The 24,907-nt window shown below is 30.8% G+C and overlaps 10 protein-coding genes across 10 annotated transcripts; 4 read left to right on the forward strand and 6 right to left on the reverse strand.

The window, feature by feature from the left end:
- Nucleotides 1-196: 196 nt before the first annotated feature.
- On the reverse strand, nt 197-1,618 carry RBA50 (Rba50p; the record flags this gene model as incomplete). Its single annotated transcript, XM_004178005.1, has 1 exon — nt 197-1,618. The coding sequence occupies one exon, from the start codon at nt 1,616-1,618 to the stop codon at nt 197-199; it is 1,422 nt and encodes a 473-aa protein (XP_004178053.1).
- Nucleotides 1,619-3,400: 1,782 nt separating this feature from the next.
- On the forward strand, nt 3,401-6,991 carry AGE1 (GTPase-activating protein AGE1; the record flags this gene model as incomplete). The annotated part of the gene is made up of 1 exon (XM_004178006.1): nt 3,401-6,991. One exon carries the CDS (start codon nt 3,401-3,403, stop codon nt 6,989-6,991), a length of 3,591 nt encoding a protein of 1,196 aa, XP_004178054.1.
- A 447-nt stretch (nt 6,992-7,438) lies between these two features.
- SPS1 (putative serine/threonine protein kinase SPS1) lies at nt 7,439-8,989 on the forward strand (the record flags this gene model as incomplete). Its single annotated transcript, XM_004178007.1, has 1 exon — nt 7,439-8,989. One exon carries the CDS (start codon nt 7,439-7,441, stop codon nt 8,987-8,989), a length of 1,551 nt encoding a protein of 516 aa, XP_004178055.1.
- Nucleotides 8,990-9,306: 317 nt separating this feature from the next.
- TBLA0A07470 (uncharacterized protein) lies at nt 9,307-10,983 on the forward strand (the record flags this gene model as incomplete). Its single annotated transcript, XM_004178008.1, has 1 exon — nt 9,307-10,983. The coding sequence occupies one exon, from the start codon at nt 9,307-9,309 to the stop codon at nt 10,981-10,983; it is 1,677 nt and encodes a 558-aa protein (XP_004178056.1).
- Nucleotides 10,984-11,254: 271 nt separating this feature from the next.
- URC2 (Urc2p) lies at nt 11,255-14,014 on the forward strand (the record flags this gene model as incomplete). Its single annotated transcript, XM_004178009.1, has 1 exon — nt 11,255-14,014. One exon carries the CDS (start codon nt 11,255-11,257, stop codon nt 14,012-14,014), a length of 2,760 nt encoding a protein of 919 aa, XP_004178057.1.
- A 178-nt stretch (nt 14,015-14,192) lies between these two features.
- On the reverse strand, nt 14,193-15,011 carry POF1 (nicotinamide-nucleotide adenylyltransferase; the record flags this gene model as incomplete). Its single annotated transcript, XM_004178010.1, has 1 exon — nt 14,193-15,011. The coding sequence occupies one exon, from the start codon at nt 15,009-15,011 to the stop codon at nt 14,193-14,195; it is 819 nt and encodes a 272-aa protein (XP_004178058.1).
- Nucleotides 15,012-15,874: 863 nt separating this feature from the next.
- On the reverse strand, nt 15,875-18,241 carry EMC1 (Emc1p; the record flags this gene model as incomplete). Its single annotated transcript, XM_004178011.1, has 1 exon — nt 15,875-18,241. The coding sequence occupies one exon, from the start codon at nt 18,239-18,241 to the stop codon at nt 15,875-15,877; it is 2,367 nt and encodes a 788-aa protein (XP_004178059.1).
- A 380-nt stretch (nt 18,242-18,621) lies between these two features.
- MGR1 (Mgr1p) lies at nt 18,622-19,920 on the reverse strand (the record flags this gene model as incomplete). The annotated part of the gene is made up of 1 exon (XM_004178012.1): nt 18,622-19,920. The coding sequence occupies one exon, from the start codon at nt 19,918-19,920 to the stop codon at nt 18,622-18,624; it is 1,299 nt and encodes a 432-aa protein (XP_004178060.1).
- A 317-nt stretch (nt 19,921-20,237) lies between these two features.
- Nucleotides 20,238-22,085, reverse strand: TBLA0A07520 (uncharacterized protein; the record flags this gene model as incomplete). The annotated part of the gene is made up of 1 exon (XM_004178013.1): nt 20,238-22,085. One exon carries the CDS (start codon nt 22,083-22,085, stop codon nt 20,238-20,240), a length of 1,848 nt encoding a protein of 615 aa, XP_004178061.1.
- Nucleotides 22,086-22,417: 332 nt separating this feature from the next.
- GRH1 (Grh1p) lies at nt 22,418-23,572 on the reverse strand (the record flags this gene model as incomplete). Its single annotated transcript, XM_004178014.1, has 1 exon — nt 22,418-23,572. One exon carries the CDS (start codon nt 23,570-23,572, stop codon nt 22,418-22,420), a length of 1,155 nt encoding a protein of 384 aa, XP_004178062.1.
- Between the last annotated feature and the right edge of the window lie 1,335 nt (nt 23,573-24,907).

Consider the following 24,907-nt stretch of genomic DNA (forward strand, 5'->3'; position numbering starts at 1 on the left):
TATTATAGTGATAAATTCCTTTATTCAGTAGCAACTAAGCAACTTCTGATTATGTTGTTGACCTTCAGGAAACTTTAAATTTACGCGTTTTATCCTTTCGCATTATTACATAGAGTTTATAATTCTATAAAAATTTCAATTTTTATCACATATATATGTATATATATAAAAGGGGGAAAAAAATAATGCATCAAATTTATTTCGTATCTAAGATCTTACTTTTTCTGAAATCACCTCCACCTTGTTTCCATAGCCATAACGCATCAATCGAATAGTTTCGAACTGACAAATGTTTAGTTTTATTTTCATCGCTACCATCTTCAATTGATTCAATAACTTTACAATCCTTAATTAGATCCCAAAGCATCTCATAATAATGATTAGTCACTGACACTGTAGTACCTCCTAATTCTTTATATGTCTCAGCGTCAATTTCAGGTGTCAATTGATAATATAATTGTTTACCCATTTTATATAAAATACGGCCAAGAGTCTGTATAGCAATAGATCTTTGTTGTGGGAATGTGGATCTCGATAAACGAGTTAATTCAGGAATAGTATAACCGGCAAGATGTGAATCATTTTCATGATGATGTAATGCGGAGTGTGTAGTGTCATTTATTTCACGTGTTGGTGGAACTAAATCACCCTTGAAATCGAATCTTAATTGTGACATATCATTAATCGCAGTATTTTCAAAGGTTTTCTCAGGAACAGGTTCCATCCATTTTAGTTTGTTGATTTCTTTTGGTAATTCTGGGAAAAATTTCTCATGCAATTTCTGGTTAAATTCAGGATCATTAATAGATAAGTTTTTATAAATTTTAGCTGCTATTTCTTCATCGTTGTCATTTTTGTGGAATTTCATAAAATGAACATCTTCCATAAGTTTGTCATTGTCCATATGATCAATACTTTGAGCAATCTGAAAATCTAGAGGAGCAATATCATCATCATCTAATGGTTCATATTCATATGTTGAGTTTTCTTTGTCGCTTTCTAATTCTGCAAATGATACCGATTTCTTATTAGTACAGATCCTATCTTCAATTTCATCTACTTTAATTACACCTAGAGCTTCATTAATCTCTTTATCCGTCATTGGTGTTAATTCATTTAAATCACTAGTGCCACCAATCCAAGTGCCTGAAGCACCGTCGATTTCCGCAAATAATGGTGCTTGATCTGTCTTTGTTTTTGAGCGTTTAATAATATTTTTTAATAAATTTTGAATCAACTTTGGGTCTAAAGAATTCAATAATTCTTCACGTTCTTTCAATATCTCATCCGTTGACATATTTTTAATCGTATTAATATTTTCTTGGTGAATTAATTTAGCTTCTGAAACTTCTTTAGCTTTGTCCCTAAATGTTGATTTAGCAATATCAACAGGTACGGTTTGGTCTGGTAGATATCTTTGTTTTCGTATATTTTCAGCTCTTCTTTTCTCATTTAGTCTTTGTTTCCATGATGATATCTTTTCAGGTTTATACAATTCGGGAAATCCATTTTTAGTCTTAGCATAGAGTTGATTTAATTTGGAATCCGGATCTTTCTCTATAATGTTGAACTCACTATCATCATTATCTTTTTCAACTATATCTCCTAATAAATCCATTTCTTAATACTTTGTCTCTCTATTTGCAATGTATTAAAAATTATTTTTTTATAATATGTAAATAAAAATTTCATCTTTTTTTTGCGCAGCGATGATTAAAAAACTGTATTCACTTTAGATCCATTAACCAAAAATTGCACAACTCCTCGGAATATAGACCTCATTACAGGCATATATATATGTGACATTTTTATTAGATAGGAGGTGTTACCGTTAGAATAAAAATCACATTATAAGTGTCAACAACGTGTTTATCATAATATCGTTAGAGTTATGTCCCACCATTAAATCTCTTACTATTTCTTATATGCTCCAAAATAAAATAATCGTATGACACTAAAATATAAAGCTTGATTATATTGAAACTGTACAATACATAAGGTACTTTTCCAAATATTTTTACAGGGTGGTTTGTAGGTAATTAGTAAAATAATTTATGTCTTTTAAAAATAAGACTAATCTCCTTTTTTTTACAAAATATCATTATACAATTTTACAGTTTTTAGCTACAAAATAGTAAATATATTATTATTATAATTCATTGTCAATTTTTATGGCATTAATATAATTTCCCGCCGAATAATATTGTATTGGGAATAGTTACCGCACTAATGTGCATATTTCAGAAAAGTTTACATACTAGTTTACCGAATGTCCAATCAACTCCTATTACTACGCACTCATATAATATTTTGAATCAGATGTGCTGCTGCTAATTTTGTAATTCCTGAAGTGATAAATATTGAAATTTTAAACAGGTAAAAAAACAGCAAATATCCTGTATACTACTCCAAAAATAATTATTGGTAATAAATCTCAGTCTGAAATATTTGATTTGTAATTGTGCATCTAAAGTACTTCATTGAGCTCAGTCTAATTAAAATTTGCTAACTTGCTTAAAAAAAATATTAGTAATAGTTTGTAACTACTCACAAGTTTTTTTTAGTTGCAAAATAGGCAATATCTTTTTTAAAAACATTAAATATTGTATCATTGTCTTGGAAACACTTTCACTCAACTAATAAGCAATGCATTATAAAAGCCATATCTTGAAAGATGAAAATAAAAAAGCACCAGATAAAGTGGTAGATAGTCATACTCACCTAGGTATATAGTGTTAGGATAACGGCATTTTAAGTCAAGACAGAACAGCAAGATTTTATATTGTCTAACAAAATTTAATTATAAATTTCTCTTTGATAAACAAAATTAACATTTAATAATCACATAAATATCTTTTCGACCATTATATATATGCCCATTATCAGTATAAGCATTTACTGTAGATATTAGGTAACGATAAGGGCTCTCAGAAATATTACTTGATTTCAGCCAACAAAGCATTAGTTGAAACCAGTTTTGTCAACATATAAGTTCCAAAAATAAAAAGAATTTGAACTACATTATAGTTTAAAAACAAATGGATGTTAATAAAGCTATTTCTACTCAACAGATATATGTTTCTATACCATTGAATGGAAACTAGTTACCCGGATTAAACCTCTCCCGGGGAATTAGCCGCATAAAGCATCTGAATTCTTGTGATAAGATTAGCGCATTCAAAAAGAATTAAAGGATCCACATAAAAACTGTTTTGGTTAGCATATTCCCTGAAAGCGTATATAGAGATTTATAAAGTACGGTCTGATAAAATCACAGATCCTAAGAGTTTGGCTCTGAATTGCTAGCTAAGAGCTAACACACTCTCAACCCCTTTCGTTCCTTTTCTTTAGATCTTCTTTGCCTGTAGCATTCTAGAATTTAGGCCATTCTTTTTCCATCATGTCATATATATCTCCGGAGGAGATCACTATCAAACCTGCTAAATGTGGCGTATTTCAACAATTTGTTCAATATAAAAATGGCAGCTTATCAAAAGAACAACCAAACTCTGCACTTTTCGAGAAATTTGTTCATAGTTCACGAATTTCAAAAGACTCCTCGTTCATACCGACAATTGATATTTCGCAAGAATATACAATTGAATTCCCAATAAATGATTTGTCAAATTTACCTTATCCACGTGAATGGGTATTTTCATTAATAAATATTTCAAATCCAAGCATAAATATCAATGACACTTTCATAATTGAATCTTTCGAAAAATTAAACGAAACAGACGCCAAGTTAGATAACCAAGCCACTAATAGGATTAGATTAAATATTTGTTTAGCAACACCAGTTGCACATTCAACTTCAAATGTATTAAAATCAGGATTTTACATATTACAGTGTCCAATGTTGGATTTTTATTTAAGTGTCATGGTCCAATATACGTTGTTGTCGTTAAATAATCATTCAAAGGACTCTAACTTATTATTTCCAAATATATCAAATTTAACATCAAATACAAATGTTAGTAATACTGGCGACATATCAATTTCAAGCACAACTATGCTACACTCACCCTCAAAGAGTAATTTCAGCTCTTCTATATCGTTAGTTTCACCAATCCAGAGTACAATTGAGGAAAGTTATGAGGATTATAATGATAATACCAATACTACAGGCATAGACAGCATTAACAACATTACATCAGATACAGTACACTATCCTTCACAAAATATTCAAAGAAGTGTAAATGCATCCCCACTAAGATCGCAGATACTAGAAAATAGTAAAGAAGAATGGACTGCAGAAATTAGCAATAAGGACAATAATATTCGAGATATAAATAATCCAACTATTAAAATCACTACTACAAATTCTATCTTATCTACAGACAATCCAAGCGTAATAAGCTTACAAAATGAAATTGTACCAAAGTTACAAAAGCAAAACTCACATCAACAGCAACAGCAACTATATAGTTCGGTTGTTACAAATATAAACTCGATTTCACATCATGGTTACATTCCTTTTCCAGAGCATTTAGATAATTGGATTCCTGATGGTCCGCATTTTCGTTATCAACTACAATTTTTAGAAAATTCAATACTTCATAGACAGCCACATATTTGGAAAAGTATTAACAACAGATTAATTAAGATATTAGAGACTCTAACATCAGTAACTTCAGAATGTTTTTATTTGAATAAGTATATTAAATCGGCTTTTAAATTTCAAATTCCAAACAATCATCCTTTATATTCACCAGTTGTTATATCATTGAAAAATTTAATTAATTCACAAATAAATGAAATTGATTCAATAATTTTTCAATTTAAAAATATTCTAATTCCACCTGTTACTGATATTTTAAACAACTCCGTTAACTTAAAAGAGTCTTCTAAGAGACAGAAGATTTATTTGGAAAATTCCAAGTCATTTTATTCAGCAATGAATCAGAAAGCTAAAACTCACACATTTGCGAATAAACAAAAAAATATTGACTTAACCTTAAAGATTAAAAAAAAATTCGAATTATCAAGAATAGATTATTATGATTATTTGTATCAATCATTTTATTCTGGTTTACCCTTGAGAAAATTACATTCCTCAATATATCTTTTAAATGAAATTAATTCACATTCAATGATGAGTAATTCTAATTTAATCACTTCAAAATTAATTAGAAATTTATTAAAGGATAAATTAACAGAATTAAACAATTACGAAACAAAAAATTTTATCAGCAAATATCAACCCTCGGTTCAATCGATTTATAATCAAATCGAAAAGTCAACTACTTACAATGACATTAATAAAACTTATTTCCCATTGGATCTAGATATCAAAGAGGGCGTTCTTTGGGTTAAAAATAATAAAAACCTCCCCCCATCTTCTAATTCACTTTCAGCCAATATTACACCGACGACGACATTCAATTCAAACTTTAATAGTCCTAACACTATGGCAAATAATTTAATAATGAATAATGAATCTCATTCAAATAAATTAATTTCTGCCGCTTCAAATACTTCTACTTCATCAGGCTGGCATAAGAATTGGGTTGTATTAAAAGGTTCAACTCTCACGTTATTTACGAACTGGAAAAAATTAGATCCTGTCAACCAGGCAACTGGAGTAGCATATTCATCAGCTCAAATTGTGCCGTCTTCTGCAAACTCTTCTCATGATTCACTATCATTATCTGATAAGCATATTATTAACATGGCAATGGCATGTACCAAACAAATTGATCCATGCACTTTTGAAATTTTGACTTCAAATCAACTCAATAAGAAGGGTATTCGTTTTCAAGCTGAAAGCCCAGATGATTTAAAATCGTGGCTAAATGTTTTGAATATGGCTACGCATGATGTTTTAGCAACCTACTCGCAGGGTAACAGTCAAACAAGCAGCAATGGTATCATTATCTATACATGCAGTGATGGTCACAATATCAATGTATTGAAAAATAAAAACAAACCTTTAATGGTTGTTTCAGAAAAAGAAATTCAAGGTCATCAAATAAATATCAACAGTCATGATCATATAAAGAAAAGCCATGTATCAACTTTATCAGATACGTTAAAAATTAATACAAACCCAGTTAAGCAACCTTCATCATCTTCATTATTAGATATTGTTAGGCAAAATGACAAGTCAAATTTGATTTGCTGTGACTGCGGAGATACAAATGATGTTGAATGGATTTCCATCAACTTACTCTGTATGGTATGCATTAAATGTTCAGGTATTCATAGATCTTTGGGTTCGCATGTTTCTAAGATTCGTTCTTTAACTTTAGATAAGTTTTCCAATAACGAATTGAATTACTTGATCGTAAATAACGTTTCAAATGCAATTTTCAATTCGATTTATGAATCAGATATTACGAATTTGAATAAAATAGGCAAAATAACCGCAAATTCAAGCAATTCTGAGCGTACTATTTTTATTAAAAACAAATATATTACAAAGTCATTTGTCGAAGATAACAAGCAAGAATCTGCAGAAACATTAAAATCACTAAGAAAAGGTATTCAGCTAGATAGTGTGTATCTTCTACAGAAATCTATTGCACAAAGTAAAAATTCCTTAAGAGATGTAGATAATTATTCGAATTCTATTAATTCAGATAATAACACATCTTTATTTGAATCGTCATTAAAGCATTATAAAATGGTAAATGATAAGCCACTGTTCGGAATTTCGGAATTCCTAATTAGTAATGGTTTGCCATTGAATAACATTCCAAGTGAGACTTCATATATACTTCCTGAATCCCTCAAGTATTGGCGTTCACGACTAGAAATTTATGGCACTTTTGGAGTTTTAACAACTCCGAAGACTGTATATGCATCTCAAAATATAGTAAGACCTATCAATACTAAGAATAATTCGCCTGCTAACCGTTTAGATATAAATGATACACGGGTTGAGGATTCTGGTCATCGTTGGAATATCAGTCCTAAGAGTCCTCAGATATTGAAAAATTCTTCGAAACTATTTATTCCTAAACAACTAAAAAAGGCTTCAAATAAGTAATAAGTACCTCTTCAGATTTTTAACCTTAGTAAATATTCATTACTTTTAACATCTACAGCGCAATATATAATTATTAATTCTTTTCATATCAATTATATTTTGCTTCAAATTTAGCATTTTTCGTCTGTTAACATTTTTAAGGTAACGTCACTATTAAGGCGTCACAAAAGGCTAATGCATAATAACTAGTTCTATTTTGTGTAATTAGCAGTAATAGATACATATGGAAAAGTAAAAAAGAAAATCAAAAGGAATGCGACTCTAAAATATAACATCACTTTTTTACAGTAGTTTTTTTTATTATTGCTCAAATAAATAAAATTTAATATCAAAATCTTTGGATACTTGATTAATTAGTTTCATAATTAAGAAATATTTGGAAGTTATTCGTTGTTTAAGTTTTCATTGCTAAAACCAATATATTCTAATTAGAACTGTGATTTTATAATGTCTCAGCTTTATAAGAATCCTACACAACCATCCTCACTCTTTCTTATGGAAAAATGTGTAGGTAGAGGTAATTTTGGGGATGTTTATAAGGCAGTTGAAATAAAGAGCGGTAAGATTGTTGCCATTAAAGTTGTTAATCTAGAACATACTAATGAAGATATTGAATTACTATCTCAAGAAATATTTTTCTTAGCAGAATTAAGATCTCCCTATGTTACTAAATATTTGACTACACTATTGGAAGACGTGTCGATATGGATTGTAATGGAGTATTGCGGAGGTGGTTCCTGTGCAGATTTAATAAAATATGCCTATAAGCGAGGATTACCTGAAAACAAAGCTTCATTTATTACAAAAGAAGTTCTTAAAGGTTTAAGGTATTTGCATGAGCAAAAGAAAATCCATCGTGACATTAAAGCAGCCAATATATTATTAACCGATGATGGTATGGTAAAACTTGGTGATTTTGGAGTAAGTGGACAAATTAAAGCTACTTTAAAAAAAGACACTTTCGTTGGAACTCCATACTGGATGGCACCTGAAGTAGTAAAGAAAGATGAATCAGGCTATAATGAAAAAGCAGATATCTGGTCTTTGGGAATTACTGTTTACGAATTGTTGAAAGGTTGTCCTCCTTTAGCAAAGTATGATCCTATGAAAGTGATGATAAGTGTCCCTAAAAGAAGAGCCCCAAAACTTCATGGGCATTATTCAGAAGACGCAAAATCTTTTATATCTCATTGCTTAATTAAAGATCCTAATGCAAGGCCAAATGCTAAAACTTTATCAAAATTTCCTTTTGTAAATCATAATGAGATTTCACATTTAAAATCAGATGTCGATTATGTTAAAAAATTAGAATCAGAAAGAAAGTATCTCAAAAATCCTAAATTTCCCTTAAATAATAAAGTTTATGATAACTGTCCAGGAACAGTCGAATGGGATTTTGATCCTGGAAAAACTCTATCCAATAAGGCTAATAAAATAATAATAATTGCGGTAGTAATAGCAATAATAGTTGTAATAATGATAATTATTATAACGAAAATAGACTATCTAATTATAATTACCAACATTATTCTAGAGGAAATTTACAAAATAGGACAAGAAGCTGAAAATTCCCCCATTAGTCCCTCTTCAAATAATATAAGCCCCATATCACCAGCGATTGGCAACTTAGAGACACCATTGACATCCCATGGAACGATATCTTTTCGAAAATATGACAACCATAATATTAATAATGTTAATATATACAATACTAATAATAAACAGAATAATGAAAATTATTTAATTGGTGAGCAAGGAGTAACATGTCAACAGAGAATGCAAGATCCAAGAATGAGAGATTTTGATTATATGACTAACGTAATATTTTTTAGCTTTAAAAGAATGAATGAGAGAGCAAATGATGACGTCGTGAGAAGCTACGTATTAGGTATGTTAAATAAGTTCGAATCTACAGAAGAAAAGGTTCCAGGCTTCTGCCAGATTTTTATAGAAGAAGTAGCGATGCGTATGGATGCCATTAATGACTATTTAAAATAAGTACTCTTTAAATAAAAAACTATTTAATTATTTTAATGACATTTTGGAAAAGATAGAAAGTTGATTAAGAATTTCTTCAGAATACTCCAGTATTTCATCTTGGTATAATATTTTTGTGGTATTAATTATCGTAAAAAAGAAATGTGATAACAAAAATTTGTGGCAATAAATATAAATAAGTAAAAAATCTTTATATAAAAAAAATTAAAAATACAAATACTTTCAAGGAGAAGAATTAAAACAAGTTAATCTTTTCTAACTAGTCTCTAAATTGTCTCTTATTCTGAAAGGTGAAAGAAGTTGAAAAGAGAAATATCATGAAAAATCTTTTTATTATATTAAGCTATCTGTTAACAGCTTCTGCAGGAGTAATTCAAAATGATCATTCAAAATTTGTTGTAAACGGTAAAATGAATGGAGGTAATAAAGTCCAGAAGCCGTTACCTGCTACTAATTTAGAATCTTTTGTTATTCCTGTTGAATTTAATGTCAAGGAAGAATCCACTGGTAACAAGAATAAACAAAATAATAACAAAAATGAAGTCTTTGAAATGCAAAAAAAAAATGGTGAAAAAGAAAATAGTAAAAATAAAAAAGAGGGAGAAAGTATAGGGTCAAAAGAGAGTTCTAAGGAAGAGGTGACTCAGAATACAAAACCAAAGCCCAGCTCTGTTCCATATTTTAAGTTAAATGAGGAAAGGGAAGACGTAAAGGAAAATCCAAAAGAAAAAGATGTAAAAGAAGAAAATTTTAACCCAAAACAATTTGAAAAATCTACACCAATTTTAGAGATTTGTAGAAAATCTCAACATAATATTGAATCAAAAGAATACTTAGATAATCTGCAAAGCCAATGTGATACGATAATGGGAACAATAAATATTACTGGATTTGATGGTCCATCCATCAATTTAGGTAATATAGAACATATTCAAGGTGATTTGATAATACAAAACTGCCCAGATACGGTATCAATTGAGGCACATAAGTTAGTAAATATTGATGGAATGTTCGCTTTACAAAGCTTAACTTCACTTGTTACTTTAGAAATTCCAGTTCTTGTCAGAGTTAAAAAAATTGAATGGAAAGTAGTACCAATTTTAAATTTTGTTAATATTAATCATAATATTAAAGATATTATATCAATTGTGATTTCTGATACATCCTTATCATCCATTGAAGGTTTTAATAATATTCAAGAAATTGAAGTATTCAATATTAATAATAACAGATTTTTAGAAACTTTAGATAGTAATATTAAGAAAGTTAAGAATCAGCTAAGCGTACATGCAAATGCCAAAGAATTAGAATTAAGAATGCCACTACTGGAAGAGGCTGAAAATATTACAATTAGAGACACTTCATTTGTATCATTCCCAAGATTGAGAAAAGTAGATAGCTCTCTGGAATTCATTGAAAATATGTTTACGAGTTTAGAAATTCCAACACTTGAAACTGTTGGTGGTACCTTGGGTATTATTGATAATAGCAACCTAAACGTAGTCGATTTTATGAATATAACTTCAATTCAAGGTGGTTTAATGGTATCAAATAATTCTCTCCTAACAACTTTGGAGTCATTTCAATCATTAAAGCAGATAGGAGGGGCCATACATTTTGAAGGCTCGTTTGAAAAAATGGAATTTCCCGAATTAAAATTGGTTAAAGGAAGTGCGTTTATTAAGAGTAATTCTAATATGTTGGATTGCAACACCTGGACAGCACCTATTGGTGGGCGTTCCATAATCAGAGGTGGTCAAATTAAATGTGTCTCGGGTAAAAACCAGCGTACCCAAAATTTTAATGAAGATGGTGATTTAGTTGGAAGCACAGAAACTATTCTACTTAGTGGGATGAAGAACTCTCTTGACTCTTCTCCCAAAGTGTCTCACGGTATTAACTCTGCAATCACTAACAATTCTACTAAAGCAACTCTTTCGTTCTTCTGCATTCTTTTGCAGATTGGTTTTAGTTTATTTGGCTTGTATATGTAGCACTAGTGTTTTGAAGGTTCTCAAATATATGCCTTTATAAAAATGATTTATATTTTTATATTTTCTAGTTATTAATTTTTACTTAGTGACATTCGTCCCTTTCCAATATTTTCTCCGACGGCGATATGTGGACTTGTTTATCTGTGAAATTGGTAGCTAACGAAAAGTTTCATTAGCTAGTATTAATGAAGACCTAGTTTTAGATGCACATCTTTCCATATCTATAAACAAAATAATAATATCAATATTCTAGTGGAGGTACTATATCGAAATGGATTCCATAACCAATAATAGACGATCCGTGGAATTCAATGCCCCAACTAATGATGCGCAAGATCAAAAATTTGAGCAAAAGCAAAAGCTTGTCGACAAAACAGCATGTACAGACGAAATGAAAAAATTGCATGCAGAGGAAAGCAATAAAAAGGAGAATAATCTGAAACACACTGCGACTACCTCATTAAAGGAGGATCTACCTCAGCTTGATGCCATTACTGACGGGACGATAGAGTCATCGAAAAGATCAAAAGAACTTACCAAAAAGTCTTCAGATTCAATTAAAAGGCCAAGAAAGAAGAGGAAAACTTTCAGCTGTGAGATTTGCAGGAAATTTAAAACCAGATGTGATTTTGAGCCCTTAGTTGGAAAGTGTCATCGTTGTAACATTCTTCAACTGAATTGTTCTTTAACTGTGGATCGCAAAAATGAAATTGCTATCGCTATGGAAAATTCATATAATACTTCATCTACCTTCCACGTTGATAAACCAATGATAAACAAGATAGTGTTGAAGGATAATTCTATTTCTAAAACAAAATATGTGCCAAAATCAATTGAGCATATTTCAAAGGCTGCTACTACTGCTACTAATTTAGCCGATGAAACGGCTGTTGCAATCGAAGCATCAAAAGTAGGAACGCCTTTGACATCTAAGGCATCACAATTACCTCAAGATACTAAAGTCCTACCTGTTAGAGAATCTCATTCAATTAGTAATGAAACGGCATCAGCTTCTGATACATCCTTATCTAAAATAAATCTCGCGTCATCACCACATAACACAAATATTCCATCTATTGAGAAAAGACTAAACCATTTAGAAAAAAGCTTTTCAAAATTACATACAAAACTAGACGTTATAATATCCATTCTACAGGGCTCAGGGACTAACTCAATAACTGGCTTCGGCCCGTCATCAACTATAAATACGGGAAATAGTGCACTGGAAAACAGTAATGCTCGTAATGCTTTTAACGTTGTCCCTTATAATTATAGAAGATTTTCTGCCACTAACTCAACTTTGATACAGGAACAGAATGCAGGTAATGAATTTTCTGTTGGTTTTGTTTCTAAAACTCCCATATGTGATGGAATTAAATTAAAAGAACCGCCTTTGAAATTAATACGTGATATTAATGAACGCTTATTTCCTACTAGGGCAATATCCAAAAAGGACAAAATTGCTCTACAACAAAGGCCATTTGTTGTTGCAAGAATTAATTTCTTGAATTTTTTTAATAAAAATAGGCAGTTATGTAAAATTTTGACGAAAGAATTTTTAGTTAGGTCACAGTTTTGGATTATACCAACTATTAAAGAAATAACTGATGAATATGCAAATAATCATTTATTTATTACTAGTGTATTCACAATAATTGCTATGAGTTTCGATGACGAAGAAAAATACGGGCAAGAACAAGAAGAGCTATATCCATTGGTTGAAAGGTTATTAACCAATACTCTAACCATGTTTGAAAAACTAACAGATGTCGATATAGAGGCTATTCTATATTGTTCTATGTTTCATATATCAAGAAAAGCAAAGCGTCATAGACAATTAAGGTTTAATTCTCTAGTATTGACAAATTTTGCAATTCAGAGCTTATTAAATGTAGTTGACTTCCATAAAATTAGGGAGAGAGTAATTATACATGAAGAATATAACAACAAGGACCTTTATCATCTAAGAATTTTAAACGCCTTAACAGCATGTAATTTAGAGTATTCAATAAGCTATGGTACGGTATCATCTCAAGATGTAATGGTTAAGGAATTCAATAATCTTACAATAAGATTTCCACAATCTACTCATTCAGATAATATTAAAGTAAGTGAAATTAATTTAAGTGAGACAGTTAATTCGATCTTTTTAGATTTTAAATCATATTTTAAAAATTTTAAGATGAGCTATTATAGAAGCATTAATGAAAGCAATGATCAATCTCCAAAAGATGAAGCTATCACTTTTATTGAACTAGAATATTGGTTACAGAATTGGGATGATTTATTATCCAAAAAGGGTACTGGCATCTTGCTGTATATGTATGATTTTTACTATGTGATGATCTGTAGATCATTTATCTCTGAATTTTTACCGGAATTACAAGAGATATCAAATTTATTGAAATATACAATATATACAATGAAGAGTCATTCATTTTCATTGCTAAATGGATTCTTAAGATTAGCACCGCATATAATAAAAGGTTCACCGATATTTACAACCCACCAATTAGTTTATGCATGTTTAACATTGTGTGACTTTCTACATTGGTTTGATTTATCTGAAAGACAGCACGTATTGAATATGTGTACACGTGTTTATTGGCACTTGAACACAATTGGTGAGAAAAAAAACGAAGCAACTGATAATGTCGGTACAATTATCAAATCTATTATTGATACGAGTAAACGGAGGGTCAGTTTAATTAACTTCCCAGTTCCTCCTCTACCCCCATCGGTTCAAGGGCAATATAGCAGTTCTAAATCTAATACAGCAGTGATATCTTCTTCGGCAATAGCCGTTTATAATAAGGATAAGAATGGAAGTGAGTCACCAGACAGTGTTCATTCGCATGCCAGTACAGCAGAGGTGAATGCGGGAAATATAGTGTTCCCAGATGTTGATCAGTTTAATTCATTCGAAGATTTCTTCCAAGATTTTTTTGATCATTTAAAACCAACTGCTCAGAGAATTTTCTCAGGAGCCCAACCTAGAAACCCACATCATTCAATCTCACGTTCTAAATGAGTCTCTAGCACATTGCTTTTCCGATTCTTTAAATATAATGTTTTTAGAGATGCACCTCTAATGGCCTTAATGGTGTAAATACCATAATTTTGATAATAAATAAGTAAATAAATGAATGAATGAATGAATGAATGAATGAATGAATGAATAACTAAATAAATAAATAGCATGCTTAAAACTAGGAAAATATTGAAGCTCCTGAATTTTGTATATAATTCAAAATTTCCTTGGGGACTTGGTTTTCTAGTTCCTTAATTGGCGTTCCAGTCAGAAGTTCATGCCTAACCGTTGATGAGGATACATCCTTATACTGATTTCTATTTGAAATTACGTGGATTTTAGAAGCCCATTCCTTAAGTATATTGGGTTCGTATTTGCCAGACTTTATTTCAGCTGGTAGCGATAACTGTTCAGAAATCGTCTCTTCATTAGAGCCTCTGGTTAAGCAAAATAATTCTGTATTTTCCATGAATTTTTCAAGAGCCTGAGGTACAGTTTGTGGTAAATAATACTTTGGTTCAAATAGCCTTGTCGCGGTATCAAATCCAAGCAAGAATACAATTTTATCGGTTTTATTATAACCTCTAATCATTTTTTCTTTATCAACAAACTTGCTGAATCGAGTAATAGAAACTATTGTATCAATAGACTCTTGTTTACATACTATGCCGGCCATTATTTGTAACATATCTAATCTTTCATGAAAAGATGCAGGTTTAGGTTTTTTATCAGCATTTTCGATTGATAGTAACAGCATTACTCTAATAGAAATATAGCCCAAAGACTTATAATATTCAATTGCCCTAGATATGATTGTATAATGTGCCCAATGTGGTGGATTGAATGAACTGTCTAAAATTAGAAGGATATTCCTGGAATTATCATCCGAATCAATAATTGGCGTCGAATATTTTATACTATTTGAAACCACTTTGAATGGCAAATTGTTTGAAATAAAATCATTAATTATTTTCAAGCTATCATGTCTATCGTTCATTATTAGCTCTTAATTATATTTACGTTTCAGTTCTTTATCTTCTGTTTATTGTTTTTTTTATATTGTTTAAAAATCTTTAAAGATAGGTGGCCTATACTCATTCATATAGAGATCGTCATCGGCCAATTAAGAAACACCACATTTATCTAACAAAAATTTCCATGTTATTGGGACAAAGAAAAGTTTTAAAAATAAAACTTGTTTATTAATTGGAAGGTAGTGATCGAACTTGTAATTCCAACTGCCTTTAACTATATAATTACTATATAATGTAGTTTTACCATAAGTATTATTCTTGTGTAAGGCTGTTGTTTTTTTTGAGAATTCTGTCTATTACCTTTATTCCTTGTAATTCATGACATTTATGTACACATATAAGATACGATATCAAATTTTTGTCGATTATTCAGTTTTAATGGTTATTTCTACTTGTTCTTATAAGTTTAGAATTCAGATCAAAATTGATGTAAAATAACCCTATAATACTAATAGACTGCTGCAAAATGTACACTATCTGGTATTAGGAACTATAAGATTTTAAGTAGTATTGAAAAACTAAAATATTTATTCTTCAAGTATTAATTGGTTAGGAAGCATGCAGTCAATCTATATATAATCTCGATAGTTAGTTCAGTTCATATACTACTTTTTCCACAAATATCACATAATTACTATAAAGTCTATTGTTTCAGTAATACAATTGAAATCCTTTTACTCTTTAAGACTCAGAAATACAGTTTAATATGGCATAATACATTGATGAATGTGCTATATTATTCATTGTGGTAATACTTCATACACAATAAAAATAATAATATGTGAAAATTATTTAACTATAGAAAAAGTACAAATTCGCAAAATGTCTATCCTCTAACGAACCAAGCAGTCTTTAATCTTCTCGAAGCTACATATGGACGCAAGAAAAGGCAAAGTGTAACTAGTAAAATAACTGTACCCAATAGATTAAATTTTTCAAATGTTGGGCTTAGAACATCAAATGGGCCTGATGGTGTTATTCTTGTACAGAATAAATCATATCCTAATAAACAAACACTTGAAGTGGATTCTAAGTTAGTTGGAACAGAAACAAGCTTTCCATTTTTCCCACTTAAGATCTGTCTAAAATGAGAAATAACAAAATGATCATTAATGGGCAATGTTGGAATGTAAGGAGCCGCCATGAATTCCTTCTTATCTGCATCTGTCATTAGTTCCTCTGGTTTACGTCTAGGGTTTAATATACTCTTAGGTAAATATGTCAATTGGCCATTTACTAACTCAAGCAATATCGCCTTAGTTGTAATATCAAACTTTGTATGTGACAAAGCCATTTGTTTAATTTGTTCCGGAAAAAAGAATGCAGCAGTAATTGCAGATGGTTTAAATATTCCTTCAGTTGGATCGATTGTCATTGATGAATTAGATTTAGATTCATTTGGTATTAATGATTCATATAATTCAACTACAACTATTTTTTGCTCTGGAATTGGTTCATTACTGAAATAAGAATAAATTATCCAATATTCACCAAATACCATTGTAACTGGAGAAGTTGAATCAAAAACATCATTCTGCACTTGAGAATATAATATTTCACCAGTAATAGTATCGATAACATTTAAAATAAGTTGATTGGAATCATTGTTATGAATGATGTAACTTGCTAAGTTTGGGTATAAATATTTATAAAGAACAGATCTGTCGCCTAATATAACACCAATATTTACGATAGGATCAGTATCCTTAGTTGCGAAAGAAATTAATTCTTCATTTTCGTTTAAATTATGTTTCCAAGATTGCTTAATCTGATATTTTTGATTAATAATATAGCCGTATACTCCTTGAGAATCATGATCACAAATATAAATTGTATTCTCATCTTTATCTATATTATTTGTGTCTTCAACTCCCTTTTTTTTTGATAAATCGACAACTAGTTTTTCATTAGATTGTGAAATTTTAACATAATACAGGTTTGAATTGCCTAATCTTTCTAATTTTTCAACTATTACATCATCTGAAATATTTTTACTTAGAGTTCCTTCAGTTGATTTACCCATTAGCATACCATTAGAAATTTTATAGGATTTATATAAACCATTGGCAGCAAAAACATACAAATTGCCTTCTGACTCATTGAATTCCATGGCAATTACATTGTTCAGTTCTGTTTCAATATTCCAAATAGCTAACCCTTTCATTACATCAATTGCACTAATTCTGCCATTTGAATCTACAACAGTTAACGATTTTAAAAATCCGAACTTCATATCTTGTTCTATCAAATATTGTGCTTCATCATCATCATTATCAAAAGTAATTAGTTTTGTTAAGATCTGACCTGGATTATAATTATTTTCCTTTAGAAATTTCGATAGTCTATTAAAATTTTTAGAGATTCTTACCAAATAAGCTTCGAAAATACTGGAAGACATTGTTTCATATTTTATTTGTTCAGCAACTGAATCTAATGAAGTAGATTTAATATCAATAAAAACGTAGTCAACTATATTTGCAATAGACTCATCTTTAGTCCAAGTAGTTTTCAACTTATTATCAACAATTGAATAATAGTAATATATTTCTCCTTCGGTGGCAGCTAAGACTTTCAAATTAGTAGAATTATCTGTAGATAAGAATTCAATTTTTTGAAATTTGGGTGGTAATGTAATACGTAATGTATCCTTTGCATCTTCAACGAATAAGATCTCGTTGTCAATAATTTTGATATTATGCTGTAATTTTGGGTCAAACTCAGTACAAGAAGTCTTAAAATTTTCAAATTCATTCAGTATTTCAATCTCAAATAATGTTTCAGTGTTAAAACTTATAAACTTACCACTTTTATCCTTTAAAACAAGCATTGTTTCATTAATATCTATCATTGAATCAACGATCTTATACTTCAAATTGGTTCTTAAGATAACCTCCCCAGTCAATTGGTTAATAACTGATAATTTAGAAAATTCATCATCCTGGTCACTGGCAGATAAAACAAAGAATCTATTATTTGGGGGGTCATCCATAATACAATTATAGTGACCAATGTTTTGTAGTTGCCAGTCCGTTATGTAAGCTTCATCCTCGTAAACCGCCTTAACTAGGGTTAGTTTTAGGACGTGAATAATAATACTCAACCAAAAACTCTGTATAAACCTCATTTTTGCTTTGTAGTGTTTTTGCAGACTGAGAATGTTAAATATTTTTGTTAATATGTAAATTCGCTGCATTTAAAATCTAAAATTATGAGCCCTTCATCTACGATGTATTAAAATATTAATTCTTCAAAGTTCAGGCGTTAATTTCTACAGACAGAATTCTGAATTGGGAAAAAACGAAAGTTTTGAGCTCCATTATTTATTAGCGTTCGAGTCCCCTTGAGACCAAAAAAAAGAGATTGATTTAATAAATAACATACGAATTATTAAAAAACTTACTCTGGGAGGTTTGTATGTATTTAAATATCCGATATCTATTTACCTTTATATTTTTTTGTTAAACATATACACATCCAATGGTTCTATATTAGTCCATTATATACAATTTAGCTCAACCATGAAATTTTGAAAATATTCTTGCAAAATGAAATTATATATTCCAAAAGATTTACTTATGAAGTAGGTTTTGTTGGATCCTTAGTAATTGATAGTTCAGTAGTATCATTATCTGGATCATTTTCTCCCGGAAGCATTTTATCGGATTCCTCTTTGGAGGATTCTGGACTAACTACCGTTGGAAGAAACTTAATACTTAATGATGTATCTAGTGCTAAGCTAGTCCATGGGTTATACATAGTCCAAAGTTCTGGTATGTCTAGATCAGTAATGTTTCTCTTATCAGGGCCTAGTATTATACTTCTATTAGATCTCCTTAGCTTCTTTCTCTCAGTGATATCAGCTTCAGAGTTTTCATTAGGTTGTGAATCAGAGCTATCTATAAAGGAAACATTGGAAGAGTTAATTACATATTTGAGTGCCTTTTCTCTATTTTCTTTATTTTTCTTAATAAAATTTTGAATTTCTTCATCAGTATTGGCCAATTGATTTCTTAAATGCTCGGAAGCTTCATTAACACTATTTTTTTTTTGGAAAGATTCCAACATATCTAGATGAAATTCCAACTGATCCAAATAATCACTGAATGACATCGGTTTATATTGAATAGGGCCGAACCATTTAATGATAGGATTTTGTGACTCTGCTTGAGCTCTAACTAATGCAACACTTTGTTTAACTTCAGGTATATTAATTGACAAAATATTGCCACTAGTAGCATCTTTAACTTTCACTTTGTTAGGATCAATCCCTTCATGATAAAATTTAATTAAATCGTTAAATAATTTTTTATTTCTTAAACTTTTAACTTCTTCACACCATGGATCATATTTGATTATTGTTAGTCGAAGTGTTTCTAGACTCGACTGAAATAGGATGACAGAACCAAATAATAGATAAATATATTTTGAGAAATGTTGATATTTAGTTTTAAACTGTTTATAACTATTTGAAGATTTAAGCTTAAATTGGCTAATTAATTGAAAGATTTTTGGCTTAGAGCTGGTCATTAATGAGCCATTAGCTGTTGAAAATCGATTTAAGCTTGGTATATCTGCAATATTTCTACCAGATAACTTCTTGAAACCTAGCGTAGAGGTAGATTGTGAAATAGGTCTTAATCTTAGCATTCGGAATCTTTGCACACATAAAATCCCAATAACTGTTTGTGTACCAACCAAAGCCCAAAGGCCAGTTTTATTGTCAGATGCAGGAACTAAAGGTCCCCACATTTTCAAACCTAAACTTGGCCGTATATAAAATTTCTCAATATCTCTTGAGGAATCATCAGTAGTATCAGTAGGACTCTTTGATGAGTTATCAGTTGATTTATTAGGAGGGGTATAAACAGCCATTACTAATTATCTTTTAAAAGGTTTTGACGATTTTCCCTTATACTTTTAAAAGTCATTTGTTTTACGTCAGCTTATATTTTCTCTTTTTATATTTCTATAAACGCCGAAATTTCACAATTGGCTAATTCGGAATGATATTATGTATACGTTTAATTTGCACCATTAATACATAAATATACAGATTCTAATTTTACAATAGAAAAATATTATTGAAAGTAATATATTGCGTCTAGATGAAGACATATATACATCTATTATTTATTTGTATATCGAATAATAAACGTAAAAAAGAATTAGAATAGAAATGAAGCGGGAATTTATAATTCATCTTGAATTTCGACAGCTTCAGAAACTGATTCCTCAGCTTGTGTCTGAGCTTGTTCTACTTTTATATCATCACTTTCTTGAAATTCAGGAACTTCTTGAACCTGTTCTAGAACCTGTTCTTGAACTGGTTCAGATTCTTGGGCAGCTTCGGATACTTGAGCTGGGTCGGATTCTTGGACTAATTCCTCGAGTTGTTCTACCTCTTTAGCAGATTCATCAACAGGTTCACCAGCGTTAACAACAACTTGTTCTGGATCTTCATTGATAGCTAAGTCGCCTTCAACATCAGTTTCCTTAAAAACTTTCTTCTTATATTCAGCAAAGACAGATTTGCCTGGGATATCATTCTTTGAATATTCTTCAGCGAAATCGCAGAAATGTTCTACAGATTTACTTGTGTTGAAATAAATAATTTCAGTACCGTTACTGCCCGCTGGATATAAAGCAATTGTTGGAAATTTGTCAACATTTACAGATAGAATATCATTGTTAAAAGCATTGATCTTTGCAAAACCGATTTTATCAGAATATGGATATAATAATTCAGCAGCCTTATCGAATAATGGATTGGTCTGTTTAGAACCTTCATCCCATGGGGAATAGTAATTGACAATGATATCTCTCTCATTATCCCTAACAAAGTCGTCATGAGTAGTACCAACTAATTGGTAAACAAATGTGTTTTCCTGAGTCTCTGGAACTGGTTCTGTTCCTATAACTGGATCAGCAGTACCATTCATAAATTTTTCAACTAAATCTCTAATGTCATTATGGTCGATTTTTAAAGGTTCTGTGATATTAGCATATTCTTCAGGTGATATTTGGTCAAAGGAGTATTTTCTATTGTTTGTCATATTGTGAATAGCAAATAATGGAAAGTTAGGTAATAAATTCAAGTTTTCAACTTGTTTACCGAACTTCAATGCGTCAACACCAACGAAATTCAATTGGTGACGGTATTTCATAGCTAATGGTTTCAATACTGATAAGTAATCCATAAATTCTTCACGAACAACATAGAACAAGTAAGCTAATGGAGTGTTACCATTGACGTAATACATGAAATTTTCACCATTTAATTCGCCAATAACTGGTAAAGTTTGACCATTAACCCAAACCATTAGTAATTCTTTATTGGCTACCAATTTATAGAAAGAATAGGATGGGTAACTTGCAACAGAATAGCTACCGTCATATTCTGGATCATCTTCCTTAACATAAACCAATAATTCTTTTTCAGCTTCAGTGATATTTTCCTTTGGATATAAGATGAAATCAAAATCTAGAGTATTGTTTTGAGCAGCTTCATAAAATGTTTCATTCAAACCTTCAATACCACCTATGTTTGCGATGATAGTTTTATCAGAATTGTCAATAAAATTCTGTAATTCTTCGTCACTGTTAATGATTGTGACAGGAGCTGATAATAATGATTGTAAAGTGGTGATGAAATTATCAGCAGTTCTATGGCCAACAAAATCCAGTGGTTCTTCAATATTGATGTTTCTAAAGATTTTAATAGTTGGATAAACATCGATTTCCATGTTTTCACAGAATTCAATATTCTCTTCTGATTCACAATTCACTTGAGTAAATAATATATCATCAGAATTCAAGGAATTCGCAGCATTGACATATTCATTAATCATGGCGTTAGAATAAAAACACCATGGTGCAAAAAATTCAACCATTGTAAGCTTAGTACCTTTAACAGTTTCATCAAAATTATTGGCATTTAGTTGAATAACTTTAGAATCTTCGGGAGCAATTGCAGAACCCAGAGCTGGAGTTATAGAATATAACACACTTGCAAGAAGTGAGAACTTGGAGAATCTCATGGTTATACGGGTTAGTTTCCTGGTATTTTTATTGAAGAATATTTATCCAATTGCTCTTGTCACAGATTTTATTTCATTTTATGCATGTCTACTATATGCTTTTACTTTTTGAAACCTTGGCGTTGTCTTAGGACAAGAATTCTCGAAAATTTCAGCAAGTTGTTTCCGCAGTTAAGATGACGCGTCAGTAACATGGTGTCAGAAAATGTTGAATAAACAGTAATACTGAAGTATTAAACTATATGCTACAATATTGAGTTAGAAAACATCAATGTCGCGTGACTATACGTGTAATGTATAAATATATATATAATGAAGTATAATATAGATTTCTACTTGTGCAAGATTGGTGGGGGGGTTGCGTCTTGGTCAACTTTCCTAACAGCACTTTGATCCTTACCTTCGTTGAAGTAGTCCATCATGTTAACTTTCTTTTCTTTCTTTTCAGCATGTGGTTTATTTTTCTTGGCTAGTGGAGGATGGACAACTGCATTTGGAATGAAAGTTTCTGAAGATTGTGGAGGCACTTGTTGAGGGGAAGTAATAGTGTTAGGTGAATAGGTAGAAGTTACATTTGGATTTGCAGGTGTTGGTGCCACCACCGTGCCATGTGGAGCAGGAATCCTATGAAGAAAACCATAGCCAATATTGCTGCCTAATCTTCCATCTGGGCCAATATTCACTGTGACTGGTCTGACGTTATCTTCAATTTTATTAAACACGTACAATATTAACGAATGGTTTGCTCTTGATCTGATGATATCCTGTAGCAATCCATTGCCACCAGTAGCCAGTAATCCATCTTGGCAGCCTATAATATAATCTTCATCAGGGATTAGGCCAGCCACGAATGCTGGGCCATTTGGAATATTTAGATTTAAAATATGATAAGTAAAAGTAGAAGCGTTAAGTGGAGACCATTGGACTTTAAAGCTTAATTTTTGGAATCCTTGTGAGTTTGAAGCATGTGTAGTAGTATTATTTGAGATATTTTCCAGGCTAATATCTGTTAGTTCATCCTCACTTGAATTTGGTAGTATTGATAAATATTCATCACGAAAGGTTCCCCCTTTTGCAGACCAAATATTGAATTTAACAAAACTAGAGACGCTATTGTTCAATATTTCAAATATTTTATCATAATTTGGATATGGAGTATTATAATTATAAACCAATGGTAAAGGATTATCATTGATACCAACAATATGATCAAAATATGATTGCAATTGTAATTGACTTTCATCCACGTACACGATACGCAACCCAGAAATAATGTTATTGTGCTTCTGTGTAAATTCAAATAGTGGTTGGGTCCCGGTCAAAGAGGGATCATCTGGACTATAATTAGGTGGTAACAATTGAGGTAATATTAAATTTGGAGGGATCGACTGGAAAAATGCATCTAATTGAGAATCCTGGGAAAACGATAAAGTATCCTGGACACTTTGTTCAATGGATTTTACTAAGGACTTAGCAATACGAAACATAATCAGTAGGTTGCTATGTCTTTGAGTTATTTTTTGCAGTTGCAAAAATATTACTTTTTTCACCTTAGGTATTTACATGCCAAAGAATTATTTTCTATTACAAGAGAAGCAATAAGTACCCGAAAAATAATCCTCACGTGATAGAATAAAAATTAGCTTGTGTTTATATTCACCAGCAATTGAGTGCTATGAATAAATATATACTCAAAATAATTTCTTGTACTTGTCAAAATTATTTGCTCAACAAGGTTACTTAATTGTTTCATTACACAGTTTAATGTTGATTAAGTCTCTATCTGGCAACTTTGTCAGCTGATTAATACATCCAATAAAGTCTAATTTCTTCTTGGCTATAAAAGCTAAATACAACGTTCAAGTGTTGAATAGTATATAGTTGCTAGCAATTTCCTAAATTTTATCTTTAAAATCCATTATAGTATTTGCACCAACTCCATCATTAAGAATTTGCCATATTCGTATTGCATCTATCACATCTAATCGGAGCTACAAATTCTTGAAAGATATCGTTTAATTTTTTTTCTATCAAGGTACCTACTACCTCACAGGCTGATATTTTAATTCAGACAGAGGGCATAAAAACCAGTATACCCTGATACAATATAAAAAGCTCTAATTCTTTCAATACTTCAAAATAACAGTACCGGATACGTTTTTTCCAATTACCAATCTAGAAATGTTCTCGACATGTATAATATTTATATGGGTATATATATCTATGTAGTTGACGTCACTGTTTACTTATACTTCCAATAATAGCATTATGAGCCCTTACTGAATGTTTGACTAAATCCTTACTTTATCAGCTAATAACACAATTATCATATTTTCAGGAGGTTCCTGCGACCATTTAGGGAATACCTCAAAGAACCATGAACCATAATCTGTAATCTTTTTGCGTAGTATTTTTTCATGTCTGTATAACTTCCAACATTCTGAATTGACCCCGCATTTTTTTTCATTGGGTTTCCGCCTTAAGAAAACGGCGCAGAAACACCTATAATAATACTCCCCACTACAATTCCAAAAAGATTCACTGTTTTTAAAAGCAAGCTCCACTGTCTCCTGCACTTCAAAAATATCGATAAACTTACCTGTATTAACCTTCAAGTATGGAGCCGCTTATGTCATTTTGTTATATTCTAAGCTCGTACAACGTCTTCTCTGAATACAACATTCTCAGTACAGTTACCCGCACTTCTCACCACGCGCTGCATTTTTTCGCTCCAGGGGCGGTATATATAAGCTATATAAGAAAGTGGACAACAGCAAGTTATACACAAAAGTCTGTAATAAAAAAAAGTATTTAAGCTTATT

This window comes from Henningerozyma blattae, chromosome 1 (assembly GCF_000315915.1).
Source record: "Henningerozyma blattae CBS 6284 chromosome 1, complete genome".
NCBI lineage: Eukaryota > Fungi > Ascomycota > Saccharomycetes > Saccharomycetales > Saccharomycetaceae > Henningerozyma > Henningerozyma blattae.